This window comes from Protopterus annectens, chromosome 11.part0 (genome assembly GCF_019279795.1).
Source record: "Protopterus annectens isolate FY-2018-M chromosome 11.part0, PAN1.0, whole genome shotgun sequence".
Taxonomy (NCBI): domain Eukaryota; kingdom Metazoa; phylum Chordata; order Ceratodontiformes; family Protopteridae; genus Protopterus; species Protopterus annectens.
In genome coordinates, this window is record NC_056745.1 from 287,829,018 (window position 1) to 287,852,567 (window position 23,550).

General features: G+C 38.9%; 1 protein-coding gene across 7 annotated transcripts in view; it reads right to left on the reverse strand.

The window, feature by feature from the left end:
* The window catches only part of ANO4 (anoctamin 4), a 1,520,875-nt gene that overhangs the window by 652,998 nt on the left and 844,327 nt on the right, over positions 1-23,550 (reverse strand). For all 7 annotated transcript variants that reach the window (XM_044087781.1, XM_044087780.1, XM_044087779.1 and 4 more), the window contains one exon: positions 21,447-21,568. In XM_044087781.1, coding sequence (XP_043943716.1) covers positions 21,447-21,568 — 122 coding nt within the window. The remainder of the gene's footprint in view (positions 1-21,446; positions 21,569-23,550) is intronic.

The following is a 23,550-nucleotide window of genomic DNA, read 5'->3' on the forward strand; positions in this document are numbered from 1 at the left end:
AATGAGGAGTTATGTTTGTATAGATAAATGCATGTATTTCTACCTGTTTAGCATAATTGTACAATATATAAAATAATATAATTAAAAATAAAAATACTTTACTTCTTGGATGCATGAAGACACTTCATTAGTTGAACAGTGCAAATATTACTCTTTCTTGATAGCTTAAGATCTTGCAAATGTATAAAGATATTAATTCTATTTGGCTTCATAACAATGACCATGCTGCTCACCCATTCAGAGGTTTCTGTCACTTTCTTAATTTTGCCCACTTACTGTACTCTTCTCAGTTCATTCTCTGTTCTACTCTTCAGTATCTTTCCTTGGAACATATAGTATTAATAACGTAAGATCCACCTGAATATGATGAAGTCCTGATAAACAATCCAAATCAGGATATAAACTCTCATACTCATAAATCTTATAATCATTGTACATTTGTATTATGACTTTTTTCTCCTTACAAAGCATCTGCCATCTCAGATGATTCAATATGGCTGATATTTCCATTTACACTATCTGGAAATGAATCTTGTATTTTTGTTACCTAAGGAAGAAAGCGCTTTCTGAACCAAAGAATTTAAATGATGACCTGAGTAAGTCAGAATTTTGGAAAGTGATGGGTTTAGTTCAACCTCTTTAACATTTAATGTTTTAAACATTTGGGCAGAGAGTAAATTGCACCATGCATCAGTGTTTAATCCAAACTTTACACCATGTTAAATGTCATCTGTTTTGCTCAGGTTTTTGACTGTTCTTTTTTCTCACATTTTATGTTCCATTTTTTGCATATTGTTAACTGTGTGCATATTCTTTGTACCCATTATGCCCACAAATAAGTCATTTATATGACCTTGTTCCACCACGAGCTTTCCTTTTGAATGAAACTTTTTTTCTTTTACATTTTGCATACTTTAGCAAAGTGATTTTTTTCCCACAGCTTATACACAGTTGTCTAATGGCAGGACGTTTCTTTTTTATCATGTTTCTATTCACATCAATGCAGAACGGTTTTCTCATACTTTCCATATTTTATTTGACTCATTCTACTTAAGTTTTACTTGCTATTAACTTCATCCATTTTCATCTTTTCTGTCAGCTCTTTTAACTCTGAAGAAATAACTCTGTGCATGCCAATCACTTTAGGCCATGTTAAATCCACTTATTTCTACTCTCTGACTTCAAAAGTTCTGTAATCACTTCCTTTTCCCTCATCTGTAAATCATTTCATAAGAAATAGCGGCCCAAGCATAAAATCTTTCAGTCACTTCAAACTTCTACCTTTAATAATTTTACCTTGCTTTAATCATAATACTACTTATTATAAGTATACTAAGGCTTTCCCAGTTTGGTCTGTCAAAATTTAGGTCTCATTTCACTCTCAGTTAGGAGTGTAGAAGTACATTTTCATAATACCATTCAAACAAAGCCTTACAACACATAGACAGATAACTGAGGCAACAGAATGTGAAGATATCCATCCAAATCCTGGTCCAAATCATCTACCAAAATTCACCTTAGAAAACCAACAGCTCCACCTAATAACAATAAACACACACATCATTTTCAATAAATTCACTGATTTTCATGCATGGCTAGCTACTCACAGCCCCCAAATAGTTGCAGTAACAGAGACATGGCTAAAACCACATATTGCTGACACAGAAATACTACCACCAGGATTAAATATTATTTGCTCTGACAGACTCCAAAAAACGGTGGCGGCATAGCATTAATATATCATAACTCCCAACAAATTACAGCCTATCCCAAACTAATCCCCACATTTGGAAAGCTAGAACTTCTAATGGCAACCCTTCATATTAATAGTAACAAAAATGTATGTACTGCAGTAGTTTACTTAACCCCAGGCCAAAATATCCCCACATTAGAAGATTTTCTCTCACGGATTCATCAGAATATCTCATATGAAACCATAATCCTAGGAGACACTAATATCAACTGGTTAAACCTAATCTCCCCCACCCCAGCCAATAGTATAAACCTACATAGCTTCACACAACTTATTACTACCCCCACACATAGCCTATCCATTGAATCCGAGTCAACCTTAGATTGGATAATAGTATCCCACACCTTTTAATTACCCAAAAGCAGCCACCCTATCCAACACTCTAAGTGACCACCTCCCAGCATATGCTTATAGGACTCACCCTCATACTATTAAAGCACACTCCTACAGAATATCCAGAAATCTTACCCATTTCAACCCAGATAAATTCACAAGTATTCTAAAAGCTCAAAATTGGAGCCCACCAAAAAGACTCCCCCTAGACCAAGCTGTTGACTAGTTTAATAAACTCTTTCTAGATACTCTCAATAGCCTAGGGCCAGTATGTTCCAAGTGAACTAAAATTAATCACGCCCCTTGGTTAACAAAACAGACTAAGCAAAGTCTCCTTCTTAGAGACAAAGCATGGAAACTTTGGATAAAAAACAGAACTAAACAAAATTAACTCAATTACAAGCAACTCCGTAATAAAACAAAAAAGTTAGTGATACAAGATAAAAATAACTACTTTTTCACTAAACTATGCACCTCAAATAACAATCCCAAAAAGTTCTGGAAATCTGTCTCTGCCCTACTAAATCCTGGCACCACACAAAACCCCTCTCCAGCACCTGACAAAACTCCACAACATATCTCCTAGGACTTTAATACCCATTTTATTTCCACCATTCAAAGGCTACTCAGGGACCTATGTCCAAACCCAAACTCTCTACATACCACTAATTCCTTACTTGATATGAACCAGCCCCACTTAGGAGACAAAGCCATTGATACTCCTCACCCTATTCATTTGCTATTCAGGCTATACCCACCTGTCTAATTTTCAAGCACCTAAACAAACTCAAACCTTGCTCACTTACAGCAGATAATCTTCCACCAGAATTTCTACAACTAGCAACAAACGCAATTGTATATCCTATTAGCATTCTAATAAATCGCTCTCTCTCAGAATCCTATGTTCCCCAATTGTGGAAAAAATCCATTATTGCACCATTGTAGAAAGGTGGAAACTCTCAAGATCTATCTAGCTATCTTCCTATCTCTAGTCTGTCTCCACTATCAAAGATATTAGAAAAATGTTTTTCAAACACAGCTACTCAAATACCTCTCTGATAATGCTCCTCTAGCTCCCACTCAACATGGGTTCTGTCCAACACATAGCATCATCACAGCCGTACTATCATTTACTGATTCTGTTAACAAGGCCATAGATAATTCTCAGTCTACCATAGTAATCCTATTGGATTTATCTAAGGCCTTTGATACAGTATCACACACTAAGCTATTACTCCAGCTATCAAAATTAGGATGCTCCCCTCAGTCTCTTAAGTGGTTCACCTCCTACCTAAAAAATAGGGAACAATCAGTAAAATGGCATTTTGCCCAATCTAATTATCAAGCAAACAACATAGGAGTCCCACAAGGATCCATTTTAGGGCCACTCATCTTTAATATCTTCATCGATGATCTCCATAAAGCCCTCCACATACAAAATCTCATCCAATATGCTGATGACTCCACACTAATATCTACCTCCAACAATTTCTCAAATCTCCTTACAGTTACTCAAAAGGCTTTTACTTCAATCAAATATTGGCTAAACAATGCACAACTCCTTCTGAATGCCAAAAAAACTAAACGTTTCCTCCTCTACAAAATCACCAGACATGGACTTCAAAATTTTCTCTAATGATGGTACCGAAATTGAAATAGTGACAACTGCAAAATTGTTAGGCATAACAATAGATGATAGACTCACTTTTGAGACACATATTCTCAGTGCAATAAAAAAGACACACTTTAAACTAGGTAAATTCTATTGCCACAAACTTTATCTGGGCAACCACACCAAAACAAAACTTGCCAACACCTTACTCATCCCTCCCTTCTATATGGTAATGCTATCTTTACTAACCTTAACTCAACCATTAGTAATAAACTACATACTATTGTTTCAGGTATTCAGTAGTATGTAGACACGTGCTTATAAATGTGTGTGTGTGTGTGTGTGTGTGTGTGTGTGTGTGTGCGTGTTTGTCTGTATATGTATAGATATATATATGTTGTTGTTGTTGTCTTTCGGCTTTTCCGGGTTAGGGGTCGCCACAGCGGAACTCCGGTCCGCTAATGAGTGGCAGTAGATTTTGACAAATGCCGAGGTGCCAGCTTGACGTTCAACCTTCAACGAAGGCACGCCCATTTACACGTCTTTCGAACGCCCACCTATATATATATATATATATATATATATATATATACATATATATATATATATACACACACACACACACACACACACACACACACACACACACACACACGCACACACACACATGCACACGTGCACACGCACACACACAAACACTCACATGGGTGTTATATGATTTATCGCTGCGCACATTTAATCGTGTTCTAAAATGCTGGTGTTTTGTTGTTTTTTGTCAGTGGTACAGATGGTCTAATTATATAATATATGAACTTTATAAGATCAACAAACTATATCTATAATAGTTATTCAACAGCTGCTTACATTTTGTTTGTTTCACTTCTCTACATAGCAAGCATATAGTTCCTGGAGATTTCCTTCTTCATCAGCTTTTTGCTGTAGACTTTATTTCTGATGCTTTCCACTGCATGAGTTTTAGCTTGAAATCCCACCTCCAATATCAAATATTTCTTACATGCTAAATGTACCATTTTCCTGAGTCTCCCTGTAAGCCCCCCCCCCCTCCCAACTCCCCAATCTAAAGTCAAATGGAAAGTAGCAGCTAGGGTTAATTTAAAGGCTACAGCATTTCTGGTGATCTATTCTGTGTTTTTTGAGAAATAGTGGTAGTATGTCTTACTGGTTGCTGATCTGATTGGAGCAGTGATATGATACTGCAGCTATGTCCAACTAAAATTCAATGATATATGTGTTATTTGGTATTTCTCAAAACTGGTGGATGTCAAAACAGTATAGATTCATAGGTATATGCTAGATTAACAACCACCAGGGCTTTTATAAGCCTAGCCATACAACCCAGCCCAATTGTGACCTCATGCACCTTGGGTGTCTGTTATTAGGGGCATGTTAATTTGGAGGTGGCCAAAGGTTTTGTGTGTGTGGGGTATGTTAGGTAATATTTTACTTACTATCTGCATCTGTCCATGAGAGACATAGGGGCCAGACCAGGGGAGAATTTACAATTTCCCATTCAGTGGTCAAGGATATGCCCGAATAGGATCAGAGATAAACTCGGCTTCACATGGATGGGGAGCCTATTTCATAGTGCGGTGATCCTTAGCAACAGATATCAGTCTTTCCAGCAAGTTCTTTTTATGTTGCAGACAAAATTTAAATCCTTGGATCTACTATTTCTAATGTTGTTCATTTTTTGGATGTGAAAAAGATTCACCAGGGCTGGATCTGAGGATGCTTTATATGCCAGGCATAAATCACCTCTCAGTAACTATAGGAGACTTAGTACAGAAATAAGACCTTAAGATGATCTGTGTAGGACAGTGTGTTAATACCCTGTATTCTCCTGGTGAAGAACCTATGTTTGCATTCTGACTCTTGCAAAATGCCTTGTCAGGTACATGCTGAAGGGGGCACTGTAGTCAATGATGAGTCAGAAAAAGACTGAGTAAAGTGGTACTGTAACTTCCTGGACCTGAATGCCATACCCTTTTAAGTTAAGCAAAGCAGAATTAATTTATTAATACCCTGGCTAAGTGTTGGCTGAAGACCAGATTACTGTCTACATATGTTTGCAGATGGCTAACTATCAGGTCAACTCTATAATGTACTTCTTGGCATTGAGTTTTAAGCCATGGCTTTGGCACCAGTCATTTGTTTGTGTTAGGCCCTCTTACAGGATGTAAATGTTGTGTGAGGAATCTATGCTAGTTACCAATTTCCAGTCATATATGAATTTGGTGAGCCAGAGGCTCTTGACATTAGTTTTGAATTCCAAGTAGAAGATGCCAAACCGGAACCGGCCCAGCATGGATCCCTGAGGTACTCCACTCGTGACCAGTCTCTTGGTGGAGGTGGTCTCACCAATCCTGAATTCTTGGGTCCTACTCATATTTGTACAGGGTTTCTGTGAACAAGAAACCCTGTGAACAATTAGGTTATTGTGATCTCAGAATGCAATGAAGGGGGTCACTGATTTTTGACAAACTGTCACTTAGTAAGATGTTGTTTGCTTTAGAATAGTTCCTAACTTATTACAGGTTTAGTTGTTTTTTTTAAGTTTAGTTTTATTTTGAAGGAGACAACTTTGTGATCTGACCTCACCAGTAAGAACTTGACATGGGGTGGTGCAGTTCTCCCCCATGTTCGTGAGTTCTAGGTCCCCTATGTATGTTTGAGCCTCTGGCTGAAGTTCAAACTATGTTGTCTAGATTATTGTGTTAATAAATTCCAAGAACATTGTGCCTGTGAGTTTGAGGCAGTGTATGTTTCCCAGTCTATAGAGGGGTAAGTTACAGTCCCCCATGAGTAGGGTATTTGATTGGATGGTGAGTGTCTCTAGTAACTCTAGGTATGAGTTATGAGTTTCTTGGGGCATAGATGGTGAACTCCAGCTAGCTAGGCTATATCTGTGGTAGCTTGCACATAGATTAACTTCTGTTTAGCCAACCTAGAAGTATATTTGCTGCTGATGTAGCTCAAGACACCTCCACCTTTAGACTCCGTCTGTACTGCTGTTGGACTAAATGTGTGGAAGGCACTGTAGACTTGCACTGCCAGGGTACTTTCTGTCATTTTAAATCATGTTTTGGTAATTGCACATATGTCTGTATACTCCAGAGTGAGGAGAGCTTGAATGGTGTGGAGTTTCTTGTTAAGGTTCTTGGCAGTGAGCAGTAAAATATTAAGATTTCTTTCATGTTTTTTTTTCTTTTTACCATGTTTGAAAATGTGTCCTTTTGGCATTACCTAAAAAATGATCTAAGAGGGTGGATACAGTTTTAGCCTACATCCAAATGCTCAGGGGGACAGGTGCAGACCATCCTTGACAAAGCAATGTGGTCTGTTAACTGTGTCCTCTCATGCTGGCAGATATTGAATCCCCTGGAATGACACCAATCAATGATGTTTTGCTCATACTGTGGCATGATCCTTGGTGAAGGTAGAATGCTGCTCAATGCAAGGCACATACCTGTCTGTAATATACATTGACAGAAATCCATAATGTTGCTAATCATTTAGTCCAGAAAGGTATGTGGCTAACTTCACAGCCCCCATTCCAAAGGAAAATAGATGGATGACAGCCGAAACTACACCAATGCACTGTATGAATACATACATAAATGCATGGAACTAGCCATTCCCAACAGAACCAAGATGCTCTCCTCCAAAAAAAGGAAGCCATTTTGGTGGTCCCCTGCCATTAATAAACTCTACAACAGAAGGAAGAAACTGTTGCAGAAAAAGGTGAAGTCCCATGACTGAAATAATGCCCTTATTAGCCACAACAAAAAGTTGAGATCTCTCATCAAAACCTCAAAAGCCAGCTATGAAGGCAGAAATGCAGCAGACACTAAAAACAACCTCAAAGCCTTCTATAGTTATATCAAGAGTCTCCATGGCAATACCCATATTTGCTCTGAGTTACTGCACAATGGTATCTCCTATACTGAGCCAACAGATATTGCCAACATACAAGCTGACAGATTCAGTGCCAACTTTACCCCTCCCCAAAGGACCTATCACATTAACAGTTGATTTCCAGGCACCCAGTATTACTGCTGCACAGGTTAAAACAGCACTGTCCAAGGCCAAGAATACAGCTCCTACGGGACCTGACAATATCCCTGGCTGTGTTCTACATAAACTACTGAGTGAACTGGCACCTCAGCTGTGTGCTCTGTTCAGTCACAGCCTAACCTCAGGCTTTGTCCCTACTGAATGGTGCACTGCTACAGTCATCCTCTCCATAAAGGAGGAGCGACTACAGACCCCGGAAATTATCGCCCCATTAGCCTGACAAGTCTGTTATGTAAGGCTATCAAGTGCATCATCATGAACCTAATTAACAAGGATATAGGAAATCTCCAAACTCTAGATCACATGCAATTTGGTTTTGTGAAAGGTAGATCACACCTGCTCAGCTTGGTTGTCTTCTGTGAGTCAGCCACCAGAGAGGTGGATGAAGGTAAGGCAGTTCATACAGCCTACCTCGATCTGGCCAAGGCCTTTGATACCATTTCTCACTCAGGAATTACTGACAAACTCAGCAAACTAGGCATCAACCCCTATATCGTTAAATGGGGTACAAAGTGGCTCACAGATAGAACCCACAGTGTGAAAGCAGTGGACTCCAAGTCTGACTGCCGACCAGTCACGAGTGGAGTCCCACAGGGATCAGTCCTGGGTCCTCTCTTGTTTGGCATCTACTTCTCAGAAGTCCAGGCCAACACAGTGGGACTCTGACTGATCAAATTCACAGATGAGTGCAAACTGGGAGCCATTATTAACTCCCCAAGTGATGCAGACATCCTGCAGAAAGCCTCACTGAGACCAATGACTGGTGTTGAAACCATGGCCTTAAGCTAAATGTTAAAAAATGCATCGTCATCTACTAATTACCAAATCAATGGGAGCCCACTGAACACTGAAGGCATTATAAGAGATCTGGGGACACTGGTTGACAGCAACCTCTCCTTCAACCACCACATTGCTGCTGTGGTCAGAAAATCCTTTTATGTGACACATCTCATTACCAAGGTTTTGCATCCAGGATGAAAGAGGTTATAATTTCTCTCTACTCTTCCCTTATTAGACCAATCATAGAGTATAATGCCCCATTTGGCATGTACCTCATTGACACCTGCAACAGCTGGAGAGGCTACAAAAGTACCTCATGAAGAGGATCCTAGGCCTTAAACACATGTCCTACATGGACAGACTCAAAAAACGCCAGCTATTCTCTGTCTCATATCATCTACTAAGAGGCAGTCTCTGCTTGACTTACAAAGTCATGTCTGAGCCAGCTCTGTTAGAAATGCTACATCTAAAGAAATCCCAATCCCTCTGGACCACACACTCTAGAGACCTCAACCTCATTTTCACAATCAACAGAATATGCTGGAGGGACAGGTCCATATCCCAGAGACTACCCATGCTCTGGAATAGACTTCCCATACTTGTCAAGCGGAGCACCTCACTAGCCCTACTTGATAGAGGCACTGGGAACTAACGACGGGCGGCACAATGCCAGGGCACTTTTATGGACAAGGCATATAAAGGCCCCAGGACCATTAACCTAGTACACACCTATGAACCTATGAATCTAAAGAGCAATACTGGTTTACTAGGTGGGCACTCAGTATTATGGGTTTATGGAAAACAACTTAAATACCTTACACAACAGACAATTGCAATGAAAAATGGGAGAGTGTGACTTTGGAAATCAGATTACCATAAGGGACAGAGGCTAGAGACACAGCCTTTTAAAACCACAACAGGAAAAGAGTAGGAGGGTTGGGAAAAATTCAAGCTGCAAGAAGCTACAGGTAGGTTAGAATTTCAAAAACTTTAGCTTACTATCCCAGTGGGGGGGTGGGGCGGCACAAAGAACAGGGGAACAGAAAGTCACTGGAATGCAACTTTAAATAACAAGCATAAGACTCTGGTAGCAAAACGGGAATATAAATAACTGTGAAACACTAATTTTGGAGCAGAATTTACAGTACTCTCACTACTGTATGTCTACCACCATTAAAGGCATCAGATTATGCAGACATTTACAAGTAGCACTGTTTTATGAAAAACATGCAGAAATAAATGACTAAATGAGGCTCATATCTGGCAGTAGTTCACAGTTCTGCTAGAATTGCAGATGAAATGACAAGATTAAGGCCCCAGACATGATTCAAAATTCATACAGCTAACTTTTACAAGTATTTCTACTTATGGAGATAGAAGTTCAATATATTGTATATACACAGTATTCTCACAACTGCAAATGAAGATATAAGGCTAAAGTCCAGAAAAAAAAAAACGTAACTTTTTTGACAGAAACACGGGTATAAAAACAGTAAAATAAAATAGAAAATGATCACCAAACAGGTCAGTCTAAGTGCAACATAAAATACTTAAGGAGAAGTGAAGATGTGGGTGTGGCAAATTACGCAAAAGTATGTGCACTCTTTCTGTATGCTCTGCTCTGGGCAGGGGAGTCATTGATTTAACAGGATGGGATATGGCTTTTTTTTTGCATTATGGTTAAGAGTTTGATTTCTCATGGATTAAAGAATACAAGTGGAAAAAAGGGACTCCTGGACCAATTTTAGATAACATTAGGGACTGATTTTTGACAGTTACTATGAAATGAAATGCTTATGGGCAGGGATTTAGATCTTTGAATAGTATGAATTATAGTGATATTCACATATATGCAACTTATAAGCAGTGCAAGCCTATACAAAAACATGCAATATAGTTATTTATTTTTAGTTTAGTCTTAGTATTTTTTTTTTATTTCAGAGTTGATATATGCATTTTCCTGTGAGAATTTAGTTTTTCTTTTTTCTTGACATCAGTGATTTCATGTTAGTTGAAGGAGGAAAACTGTATAACTTTTTGGGAAGCATTTATTTATTAGCAAGGTACATGCATGTTACTGCCAGTACCCATAGGTTAGCAAGAGTGACATGTTGGGCTTAAGCTGCCCAGAAGTTGTGTGTGTTGGCTCATTTGCTTCTTTCTTAGTGCAGACTGCATTCTTTTCAAACAATTGGCTTTCACAGAGTTACATGTTCATATGGCTATGCAAGACCAACTAAAAGTTCTCCTGACTTTTAAGCTGGCCATACAATATTTAAAAAAAAAGGTTATCCATTGCTTTCAGAGGCTATGGTTGCCACAGTGTGGAAGACTCATTTCCTCGCTCCATGATACAGACAGATGAAGCCCACAGTATATCTCAGATGACCTGAGATCAATTATTAGCTTGGATTCCAGAGGCTCATGGCAAGGGAGAATAGGAGTAAGTTGTCAATTCTAGCTTAGCCATCTGAGAGGAGGTAACCTGGCCTTCTGCAGTGCCAGCAGTTATTGAAGAAGAGGCACATGGCATATACCTCATAGGCTGGGGATATACACATCACACTTCATGAACATGTCCACAAATGTGCACACCCACAAAGTAAGGTGCAGAAGGCCCTTGTACATCTTCAAACATGCACTAGCTGCCTGGGGAAGGGCTACAACTGCACAAAAGAAAAGGCTGGCTGCCTAGATAATTGCCTCCCATAATTGGTTATCTCCCTATGAGGAATGAATGGGCCAAATGAACATGGGAAGACTAACAGCTGCCAGGCAATAGTGAAAATAATACACAAAAAGGGAGAGCAGTTGGACAATAACTTATATGTTCAGTGGAAACCCTTTTTTAAAAAATATGTCTAGCTTGGATATATGTGTTAAAAAGATGGAAACACAAAACACTTCATAGAAATTACACAGCTTGACATATACAGGCAGAATGTTGAACAGTTTGCATTTATGTTAATATTTAGAATTCAAGACTGCAGTATAAGCAGTAGAGAAAACACTGATATGGCACACTCCAGAATCCAGCCTGATGCTGAGAAGTATTGCAGAATAGTATAATCCATTACTCTGTAGTGCAGCCTGCACCATTACTCTGTGGGATAGTATGTTCCCTTAATTATTCCTGTGACTTAACTCATGCGTTACTGGTGGAGGTTCCAGTAAGACTTACTGCCCATTTGTTTCCGTCTTTGGTGATTGTGGAGATATTTCATCATTCATCAGCTTGCTCTGTTGGTCAGGGCCAGAGTTGTACAAGCATCATAAATCCTCTCAGACAACATAACTTAAACTAAGAGCATTGGCAGATAACACCTGGATATTTTTGGCATCATCTTCCAGTCATATACAGAGTTTTTTTCTCTGCTCACCCTTCCCACCTCTATATTTTTAATATAAACGTTATTATAGCCATATATTTAATTGCCTCTGAACCTGCTTTATACCCCACCTCTTACTTACAATAGTAACATTTACTGCCCTACCTAGGTCCTTCCCTCACCTCCATTTATTTGAATTCCTAAACGCTAATCACACTATTATTTATCTGACAAACCCACTAACACTCCTCTTCAAATACTCAGTGGTCAACATCTGCCAATGCATAAGTATTTTTTATACTGTAATAGTTGCCCTTATTTTGTATGAGTGCAATCTAATTGCCAAATAAATAGGCAATTATTAATGCATAATACTTAAAGTCTGTTCATGTACTTTACTGAATGTTTAAAATGTTTGTAATATGTTAAAGCTTTTCTCCTTGGGCATCCACTGCAAAGAGGTTTTTGACTAAACCTGTTTGGATAAACCTGGTAAAAGCAAAATAAAAATAAAATAATACAGTGTAATACTTTAATATAAAATATGTATTATGTTTGTTAAGATGAAATGATGTTTGCGTTTCCTTTTATTTAGCTCTCATTATTTGGAACTGCAGCATGCCTTCTACATATCAGACATGCAATGACAAGTTTGAATAAATTACCAAAAAGCTAACTCTGCTTGCTCGCACACATTCATGTAGTGCACAAGTGCAGGACAAAGATTTGAACATTAACATGATTCTTCTTTAATACGACTGCACTGATAAGAATAGCCGATTTGTGTTGAAAGATGTGGCTTAACCTTACATGTGAACCAACATGCTTTGTCCGAATTTGATTGACATCTTGTTCATAGGTTCTTACTATACGTATGGCCGAAAGAGACCAATAAGAAGCTCAGTCACATCATGCAATACTGGTGGGAAATTAGCAGTACGCCAAATTCAGCAGACATTCTCCAGATATTCCTAGTGAAAATTTTTGATCATCTATCTAGTCATCCAGACTGATTTTAAAGGTAAGTGCATGGCTTAATAGGTAAGGCCAGCCTGCTCCTGAAACAGAGTATACATTGAGTTAGGTATCTGTCATACCATCTGAGCTTTTTGATGTGAAAGTGTAGGTTTAGGTCTCTAGAATGGGTTTTTGCTTTACCGCTTGTTTTATTTAAGCTGAGGAGTTCAGTGAGTGATTGGTCAGTCATAGCATAGAGAGTTAAGCAGGGATCACCCCTCAAGAGACTGCATGACACTGAGTACAGTGACAGAGCTTTTTGTCTATTAGAGTTAGTAAGGGTACTGAGACCTGAGATATTTTTGGTTAGGAAACCTTGAGGTCTGCTAAGCTGCTTTAGGTGCTTGGTAAAGTATATCCTGATGGTAGCATTATATTCAATGAAGGCCTTAATAAGGGATGAATAACGTGGGATTATATTTATTTATTTATTTGTTTAATTACTGATATTTGATTATTTGACCTTGAGGAGATGTCATGAAGTGTAAGATGTGCAGAGCAGAAAGGTTTTCTAACTACCCACAGAGACATGGTGGCCAAAGAAGTGTCTGTCATACTCAGGTGGCTAATGACCGTGTCAAATTTAAGTGGAATATCTAAATGATACACAGTAGTGGTGCTAAGTTTACCAAAGGACACTGCTCAATTTCCTTGTATTAAGAGTAAGTCAACGATTAATGTTCCACACATTTGTTTGGTTCAGCCCTTGCTGGAGAATATAAGTATCAGAATGGGATGTGATAACCACAACCAGTTTGCGATTATCATCAGACTTGGTAAGTCGAAGTCCTTTGATATAAGCATTTATGTTACAGAGATATAGACCAAAGAGGAGGGGACCCAGGACATAGCCTTGAAGGATACCACTAGTGACATTTTTATGTCTAGAGCAAACACTCCTGACCTTAACAGTATGGATTCTGCCAGGCAGCTAACTGCCAATCCAGCAAACCATGTATGGATTAATTTTGAATTGTGAGAGTTTGTCAAGAATACCAGCAAGTGGGATAGTGCCAAACACCTTGGCAAAGTCTAGATAAGTAGTGTGGATTGTATGCCCCTTAATCATGGCTTCGGTAACCCTTTCAAAAAACTCAACAAGATTAAGCAGGCATGTTCTGACTTATACAATGCCAAACGAATGTGTATCCAGGGACATAAGATCACCTATATCATTATCTGCTCAGCTATAACACTTTCCAAAGCAAATAATACTAGTGAGACTAACAGACATGTACTTCCCAAATGCCATTCACCACTCATTGGGGACATAACCAGTGGAGAGACTCAGGCTGAAGAGTGGATGGAAGAGTTTTGCTATGCGTGAATTTACACTTTTCAGTAGATAAATTGTTATGGCCCATGGAAGTCATGTTTTTCACTTTGGAAAGTGCCAAAAGGACTTGTTTAAAGTGATAACTGGCTAACAGGGAAACTCTGGTATACAGGCTACAAACTATTAAGGAAATCATTTAGATTATGTCTAATGCAATTTTTTTATATTTTAGATGCTAATCAAGTTTTCTTTTGGCAAATCAGGTTGTATGAAATTAGCTCAAAGCTTTGTGCATTTAGTACCCATCTAAATACAGGTTTCTGACATTATCTTTTGGAATATAATTAGCTCAGATGTGTTTAAAAGTGATAGTAACTGAAATGATTGAAGAGCACAAAGATATTGTCAATCTTACCAATGATTTTCCAGTGTGAGGAGTTACCATGCAGGAGCAAATCTGTGACTATACCTCAGAAATGCTATTAAATAGGCATAGTACTTCAATTTTTTTGCCTTTAGACTTAGCCTTAATCTTTCTAGAATTTCTTTACAAGGTTGTAGCCATTTAAGAGTAAACACATTATTAAATAACTAATTTAAACTGTTACAAATATTATTATATCGCTAACTACATGGATTGTAGTGTCAGGAGATCTTCCCTTCAAAAAATAAGAAACAATCTTTCTATTTTGACTACTGCTGGGGATTTTTAATGATTGGCACTATGATTTCTTTTGCTCAAGGTTTGACAGTCATACTTGTATTATATCACATTACTGAAAGAGGCATAAAGATTTGAAAAGAGCAGAAATAAATGTCAAATCTGTCTGTCTGTCTGTTAGCTTTTGTAGACCCTGTATCATAGGGTCATAGGGGTTCATAGGTGTGTACTAGGCTAATGGCCTTGGAGCCTTTACAAGACTAGCCTATAGAAGTACCCTGGGATCATGCCGCCCAACATTGGTTCCCAGTGCCTCTATCAAGTAGAGCCACTGGAGTGATCCCCGGGGTGAACTTTCTACTTCCCATCCACTCATCAAGATTTCTGTTGAAGAGGGCCAGTGAGGTGCTCTGCTTGACATGTATGGGAAGTATACTAAAGAGCATGGGCAATCTCTGGCTTATGAACCTGTCCCTCCAGCATGTTCTGTTGATTGGGGTAATGAGGTTGAGGTCTCTGGAGCATGTGGTGCAGAGGGACTGGGATTTCTTTACATGTAGCATTTCTAATGGAGCTGAGTCAGACATGATTTTGTAAGTCAAGCAGAGATCACCTCTTAGTAGACGATATGAGACAGAGAATAGCTGCAGTTTTTTTGAGTCTGTCCATGTAGGACATGTGTTTAAGGCCTAGGATCCTCTTTGTGATGTACTTTTGTGGCCTTTCCAGCTGTTGCATGTGTCTAGTGAGGTACATGCCAAATGGCACATTATACTCGATGATTGGCCTAATGAGGGAAGAGTAGAGAGGATGATGACCTCTTTCTTCCTGGATGCAAAACTCTTGGTAATGAGATGTACCACATAGATGGACTTTTTGACCACAGTGGCAATGTGGTGGTCAAAGGAGAGGTTGCTGTCAACCTGTGTTGCCAGATCTCTTTTAACATGTTCAGTGGGCTCCCGTTGATGTGGTAATTAGTGGGAACTGAGTTTTTCTCAAAGGGGATGATGACACATTTTTTGGCATTAAGCCTAAGGTCATGGTTTTGACACCAGTCATTGGTCTCAGTGAGGCCTTTCTGTAGGATGTCTACATCACTTAGGGAGTTAATAATGGCACCCAGCTTGCAGTCGTCTGTGAATTTGGTCAGTCAGCGTCCCTTTGTGTTGGCCTGGACTTCTGAGAAGTAGATGCCAAACAGGAGATGACCCAGTACTGATCACTCTGGGACTCCACTCATGACTGGTCAGCAGTCTGACTTGGAGTCTGCTACTTTCACACTGTGGGTTCTATATGTGAGCCAATTTGCAACTCACCTAGTAATATAGGGGTTGATGCCTAGTTTGGTGAGTTTATCAATAATTCCTGAGTGGGGAATGGTATCAAAGGCCTTGGCCAGATTGAGGTAGGCTGTATGAACTGCCTTGCCCTCATCCACAGCTCTGGTGACTGACTCAAAAAAGTCAACCAGGTTGAGCAGGCATGATCTACCTTTTACAAAACCAAATTCCGTAGGATCTGGAGTTTGGAGATTCCCTATATCCTTGTTAATTAGGTCCACAGTGTGCTCCATAACCTTACATATCAGACTCATCGGGCTAATGGGGCAGTAATTCCCGTGGTCTGTAGTCGCTCCCCCTTTATGGAGAGGGATGACTGTAGCAGTGTACCATTCAGTAGGGACAAAGCCTGAGGTGAGGCTGTGATTGAACAGGGCACACAGATGTGGTTCCAGTTCACTTTGTAGTTCATATAGAACACATCCAGGGATATTGTCAGGTCCCATGGAAGCTGTATTCTTGGCCTTGGACAATGCAGCTTTAACCTGTGCTGCAATGATGCTGGATGCCTGGCATTTCTCCGGTATTTTGTTTGGTCCTTTAGGGGGGAAAGAGGGATAAAGTTCACACTAAATCTGTCGGCCAGTATGTTGGCAATATCTGTTGGCTCAGTATAGGCGGTACCATTGTGCAGTATCTCAGAGCAAACCTGGGTATTGCCGTGGAGATTCTTGATATAACTATAGAAGGTTCTGTGGTTGTTTTAGTCTGCTGCAATTCTGCCTTCATAGCTGGCTTTAGAGGTTTTGATGAGGGATCTCAACCTTTTTGTTGAGGCTAATAAGGGAGTTTTTCCAGTTTTGGGACTTTTTCTGCAACAGTTTCTTCCTTCTGTTGTAGAGTTTATTAATGGCAGGGGATCACCAGATTGGCTTATTTTTTTTTTTTTTTTTGGAGGAGAGCATCTTTGTTCTGTTGGGTATGGCTAGTTCCATGCATTTATGTACATGTTTGTACAGTGCATTCATGCATGATTCAGCAGTCATGCATCTATTTTCCATTGATATGGGTGCTGTGAAGTTAGCCACCTCTGTTTTTAGGACCCCAAAGTCAGCTTTGGAGAAGTTTTTCACGGTTGTTACCTTTGTAGGAGATGTGGTTGAGATGTGGATTTCCATGTTGATTAGTTTATGGTCGGATCTAACCAGGGAGGAATTGACTATTGGTGTAGAGCAACAGTTGCCCTTGTTAGTAATAACCAGGTCAAGGATGTTGCTTGCTTTAGTGGGGGTAAGAATGAGCTGGCCTAGGGCATTGGAATTGATGAATTCCAGGAAGAGTTGGGCAAGTGTACAGGTGCATGAATAGTTTTCCCAGTTGATGGAGGACTAGTTGAAGTCACCTAGTATGAGACTGTTGGGTTGGACCCTAATAACTTCCAGTGTGCTTAGGACCATGGAATGAGAGTCTTGGGCCATGGTTGGGCACCTATAGCAAGCTACGACCTGAATCGAAGTCCTACCCAGCGTTAGTTGAACCTAAAATATCTGAGATGCATTATGCTGGGCTACTAGTCTGGAGGTATGCATATCTGTTATAAATATGGAGACGCCACCACCTTTGGAGCTTCTGTCCATGTTCTGGGTCCAAAAGGTGTGGAATGAGTTATAGCCTGTTAGCACAGGTGTTCTTTCTGCTGCTTTAAACCAGGTCTCTGTTACAGCACAAATGTCGATGTTGTCCATTTTGAGGGGTGCTTTGAGCAAATGCATCTTGAGATTTAGACTTCTAGTGTTAAGCAGCATGACCCTCAGATTGCATTTATTTATAGCTGTTATGGTGGTAATTTGGTCTTTGGAACATTGCCTAAAAAAGGCTCTATAGGAGTGGCAAGAGCCTTAGCCAGTATCCAGAAACCCAGGGGTGACAGATGCAGGCCATCTCTGACAAAGCATTGAGGTCTGTCAATCATGTCATCCCAAGCTAAGCAGACAGATACTGGATATCCTAAGAATGACACCAGAAACTTAGCCAATTGTTGAAGTCAGTCCTTTTCTGCTTGTACTGCAGTATCATTCTGGGTAATGGTAGGATGCTGCTCAGGGCTAGGGTCATACCTGCCTGGGCCACATAATCTGAGAGCTCCTCCATGTCTCTTTTCATGTAGTTCAAGGAGGTGCGTTTCAGGTCATTCACACCCACATGGACAGTGACAGAGTCATACTTGCACTTGTTGTGGAGTGATCTGAGTGCATATGTTATGTGTTGGATTCTGGCACCTGATAGACAGCTGACTGTTACATTCTCCTTATTCAGCTTAGTGAGTGGGACATCAGTGTGCCTCACTATTGAGTCACCTATGATTAGTGTATTGGGCAAGTTGTTTTGCCTTAGGGTTTTAGGCTGTGGGGCACACTGTGTAGATGAGTTATGTGTTTTGTGGTTTGTGCTGTGTTGTGGTGGTTGAGTGCATTTCTGCCTTGGAGTTCTCTACTGTTTGGGCAGAATTCTACTGAGAGCTTCCTCAAAGGTGAGTGTGGTTTGTGTTTTTATGTGAAAGCTGTGATCGTTGGTGTTCTGGAGGACTATGTGTTGCATGTGGTGTGGTGCAGGTGTTGACCTTCTGCTCTTGACCAGCTATTCCAGTCTTGGCTTGAGAGTGCATGGCTTCCAATATGGATATATAAGTGCATCTTTCACAAGTCTGAGTGTTGGGAGGTAAGAGGAGAGGGTTGTCTGTGTACATGAGGCAGTTGTGACACTGCCTCAGAATGCCCAAGTTCACCAGATTAATAGGAGAAAGCACAGGGCACTGACCTTTAGACATGCCAGGAGGGATGGTCATTATTACTAAGTACTGGAGCTGTTTCCTTATATATTCCTTTTACAGAAAAAGTGTCACTCAAGATGTCTGTGTCTGTACAGAGGCACTGCCAAACACTTGAGGGGAAACTAATACGTAGACCCTGAAAATTTAAGGCTGAAGTATTTAGGCAGATATTCTGAAGTTAGAAAGAAATCTGGCAGTACTCACTGAAAAATAAAGAATTAGCTTGTCAAGAATGATGAAAAGAGGAGTCACATGAATGGCTACTGCCTGGCTGCTACTAATGCTGGTCTCAGCACAGCTTCACTCTTTTGGGATACAATACTCCTTTGTTTCTACTCTCACCAGAAGAAAATGTTAGCACCCATCGCAAGAAGAGAAGCAGGCCACAGCCTGTTTGGTGATCCACAGTTTTGTCCCAGATGATGCAAGGATCTGTAGGCTTGTAGCCTTTTTGTGGTAGATGCCTCGAATAGCAACCAGACCAATCAGGTACGTTAAGCACAGACACTCACTCTGATTAAATCAATGCCATAGTAGACATGCAAAATACCATCTTTCTAAGTTAATTTGAAACTTTTCAGATATAACGATGCCACTCAGAAACCTGTTAGAACATTCCTACGGTGCCTTACAGAATACTGGTCGCCTGCTTAATGGAAAATACTGATTGTAATTAGTCTGCATCCAGTTTTCTCACAATAATGGCAAACATTTCACCTTATGGCTCCAGCTGTTCTGAAATATTTTGCTGTTGTTCATACAAATCTATATTATGGCAATATTCATAAACACGTTTGCACTCCACCAGGATACCTTGCATGCCTTTGCATTCTATACAAGTCAAAAGTACTTCAAAAAGAATCAATGTACAGCTTTGGAAATGACTAACAATGCAACTACTTAGTTTTATGGAACTGCATGCAGATATAGAAGCCTGTTGGTGTAAGCATCACAGACAACATTACCCATACTACATGACCTCTGTGAATGGAGTACATGACCATTAACCACACTGCACCCTATCACTTCAGTAAGAAAAATAGTTTTCTTAAAGAAGCAGATTGTAGATGTACAGTTAAGTGCTGTGTAGCTAAAGTCTATTGAATGGACTGGGTCTTTGCAGTTATTCCATCTACAGATTTAGCTTTTCATAGACATCTGCCAGAGGGAAATAATATAATTCAGAAGTAGAGTAATTATACTTCTATTACAAAATATTTCAGAACAGCTGGAGCTATAATTTTGTAAATAGTACTCTTTTTTAAACCATTGTCTTTGATGTACTGTAATTAGTTACTTACCAATGTGTTTGATATTTTTGTAAATAATTACTAACCAGTGTGTACCAAAATGTATATCAATATTTTTTTCTCTATGTAAACTTTATTTTATTCTACACTATTTTACTTTTTTTATTTGCTATTGTCCTGGAGCTCTTCTCCCCGGGCCTCTACTGAAAATGGACATATATCCAGTTAGACTAGCCCGGTCAACAAATGTAAAATAAATAAAATAAATATACATGTTTCTGAATCACATTATAGCTGAGAGTGCAGCTCTACTTAACTAAGCAAATTGTGCTACTTAGCTGCAGAGAGTGCTTTTAAATCCAACTCTAAGTTTTTGTAACATGATCTGAGCTACAATATCAGCAATTTCTTGCTGTCGTTAATCTTGGGTATAAGTAATCTAAGTTCATATTTTACTTATCTTAATTTGTTTAGCAATAACTTCATTAGCATAATTTTTGTTACTTCGTACTTAAATGCTATATTATCATCTCTCTCTGTTTGCAAATGTATCAGCCTTTTTTCTCAGTCACTATTATTTTGTACATTCCTTCCTTTAATCGATTAACCATGGGGGGATGCAACTCTTTTTCTCCTGTGAAATTATTGCCTTACGCATGATATGAGACTTTTCCTAGGTTCATAGGTTGGTACTAGACTATCGGCCCAAGGGCCTATACAAGCCTAGCCATAACAATTCCCTGGCTATTTCTTCCCAGAATATTTACTTCCCTGGTCCCCTGTCTAGCAGGGTGACTGACGGGTTCCCTGGGGTGAATTTCCTATCTCCCATCCAATCATTAACGTTCCTTTTGAAGAGGGCCAAAGAGGCATTCAGCTTGACATGTATGGGCAGTCTATTCCAGAGTATGGGGATTCCCTGGATCAGGAACCTATCCCTCCAGCATGTTTTGTTCATTGTGATGACCAGGCTTAGATTTATGGAGCGTGTGGCTCTGAGGGATTGGGATTTCTTTAAGTGTAGCATGTCATGTCCAACAGCACTGGATTTGACATGGCCTTCTATGTTAAGCAGAGATCTCCTCTGAGTAGGCAATATATGATAGAGTACAGCTGGAGTTTTTTAGATGGTCAGCATATTGTAGAACAGTTTTCTTTTCTACACTTTAATATACTTTAATTTCAAGCAGTTAAGCAAAAATTATAGAAAATATGGAAGTGAATTACCTAACGAGGTCCAGAGGCTGATACTTGTACCAAACTCCCCACCAAGCCCAGCATTCATACAGAAGGTGGCGATGATTTTCAGCTCCATGGGTCCTTATTGAATTCTTACTTTTGTAACTTCCCTGTAATACAGATGAAGCATTTATTATACATAGGGTCATGATGTATAGGATTTCATTTTCTTCATCTCAACTTGCTTTCCATATTCAGTGCTAAATATATTTAAATTCTCTATACCAGTTTAACAAGTATACTCAGAAAAAAAATACTGGGTTGAAACTAGTTTAAAGAAAGTTTTTGCATACGCTGGAACTGGTGCACTTAGATGCTCTCAAAAGTTAAAGAATCAAGACAGAAGTGAATGAAAATTGCAATCCAAAACAAAAATACAATTCATACAAATTAGGAATGAATTTAGTTTAGTTATAGAATATTTATAACACTTCCTTAAAAATCCATCATGTTTCAATAATCCAGAAAATTCTTGCATGGGACAAGTAAATGCAATTACATGTTTTGTCATAATTTAGTAAGCAATTTACAGTTATATTGACTGCATTTAATCAACAGAAGTGCATGTGCATATACACATATTTTATACAAATTACATTTAAAATCTTAGCAGTCTTGTGCATACAATTTCAGTGTCATTTATATAAATTTCTGTTTTTCCCCAGAGGATCATGTCAGCCCTTAAAAAATAATGCAATACCACAGGTCCTTCAAAACATATTAAGATTGTGAAATAACCAAGAAAAGCCAGTGAAAAATTAAAACAAAAAAAACTTGTATTCAGTATTAGGATTGTACCTGTTTGGTAGATTGATTTTTAAACTTTTAGAGTAACGTTGAATGCATTAAAATTGATTTAGTATAAGAAACAATAATTGCAATACCCTGGCACACATTGGGAAATTCTACCTGCAGGGAAACTGTCTCATAAAATTAAATCTAGTTTTATTAATAATTTCCAATAGCCCTGTTTCATGACATGCAGTTGTGTGAACAAATAAGCTATTATTGTCTTTTTATCTTGATCATTACTAGAAATGATACAAGGATTCTAGGTCAGCATTCAGTAGTTCTTTGACAGCTCGCTTTATAAATTGCATCATGATAAATATGTTTCCTTTCTGGCATGTGCCTCCCATGCTCTGGAGAATTAGTGCTATAGTTAATTAATATACTTAAAGTTCACTGTTATACACATAAAACAAAATGCTTGCTGAATACATCTACAACAGATTTTAAATTCTTTACTAATATATCTGCAGCAGAAATATTAAGTAAAATGTTTTATGTATCCTCATGGGTTTACCTACCAGCTATCAGTGATCTTTTCTTAGCTCACTGGTTATGGATAAATAAAATACTAAAAATAGTGAAACAAAAAGCCTAAAAGACTGAAAAAAACCCCAACTTGCAAGCCCCATCAAATTATACATTCTAACTCTATGGTCACACCACAGTGAATAGTAGGGTAAACTCCCAGAAACGAGCACCAGCAGCTTGCACAATACAGCACAATACACTGTGGTGAAATTCACTATAAAATTACATTCTCGCAGTTCAGCTACTCAACACCAATGCAGCAATCACCTGTAACTATGTCATCCTCTCCTCATGTAATACACAGAACCTCTCAACTGTCCAGATTTTCGCAGAATGTCCAGATTTTTGCCTCATATTTTTGGTGTGTTCCTCCTAAAAATCTGTACTTTTCTGGCAAATAGCTGAGGATTTAAGTAATTAAATAATGACAAACACTTGAGTTTAAGACTCCACATCCTTCAGAAAATTCATGCTAATACAAAATCTATTATTATATCAACTTTCTAAGTTTGTAAGAGCAATATTTAAAATCTGTCCCTATTTGTCCCCCCATCATTTTAGGCTTTGTCCAGATTTTTTGCTGTAAGAGGTTGAGAGGCATTTAGTTTCATTGTAAATCAGTAGCAGATTAATGAAAACAAAATATACATCCAATTATATTTGCAAATGTATTAAGGCTCTTATTTTGATTAACCTTTTGATTTAGTAAATGGATTTAAGCTTTACTAGCAAAATGAAACACTTCAGTGATTTTAAAATTCACCTTTTTAAA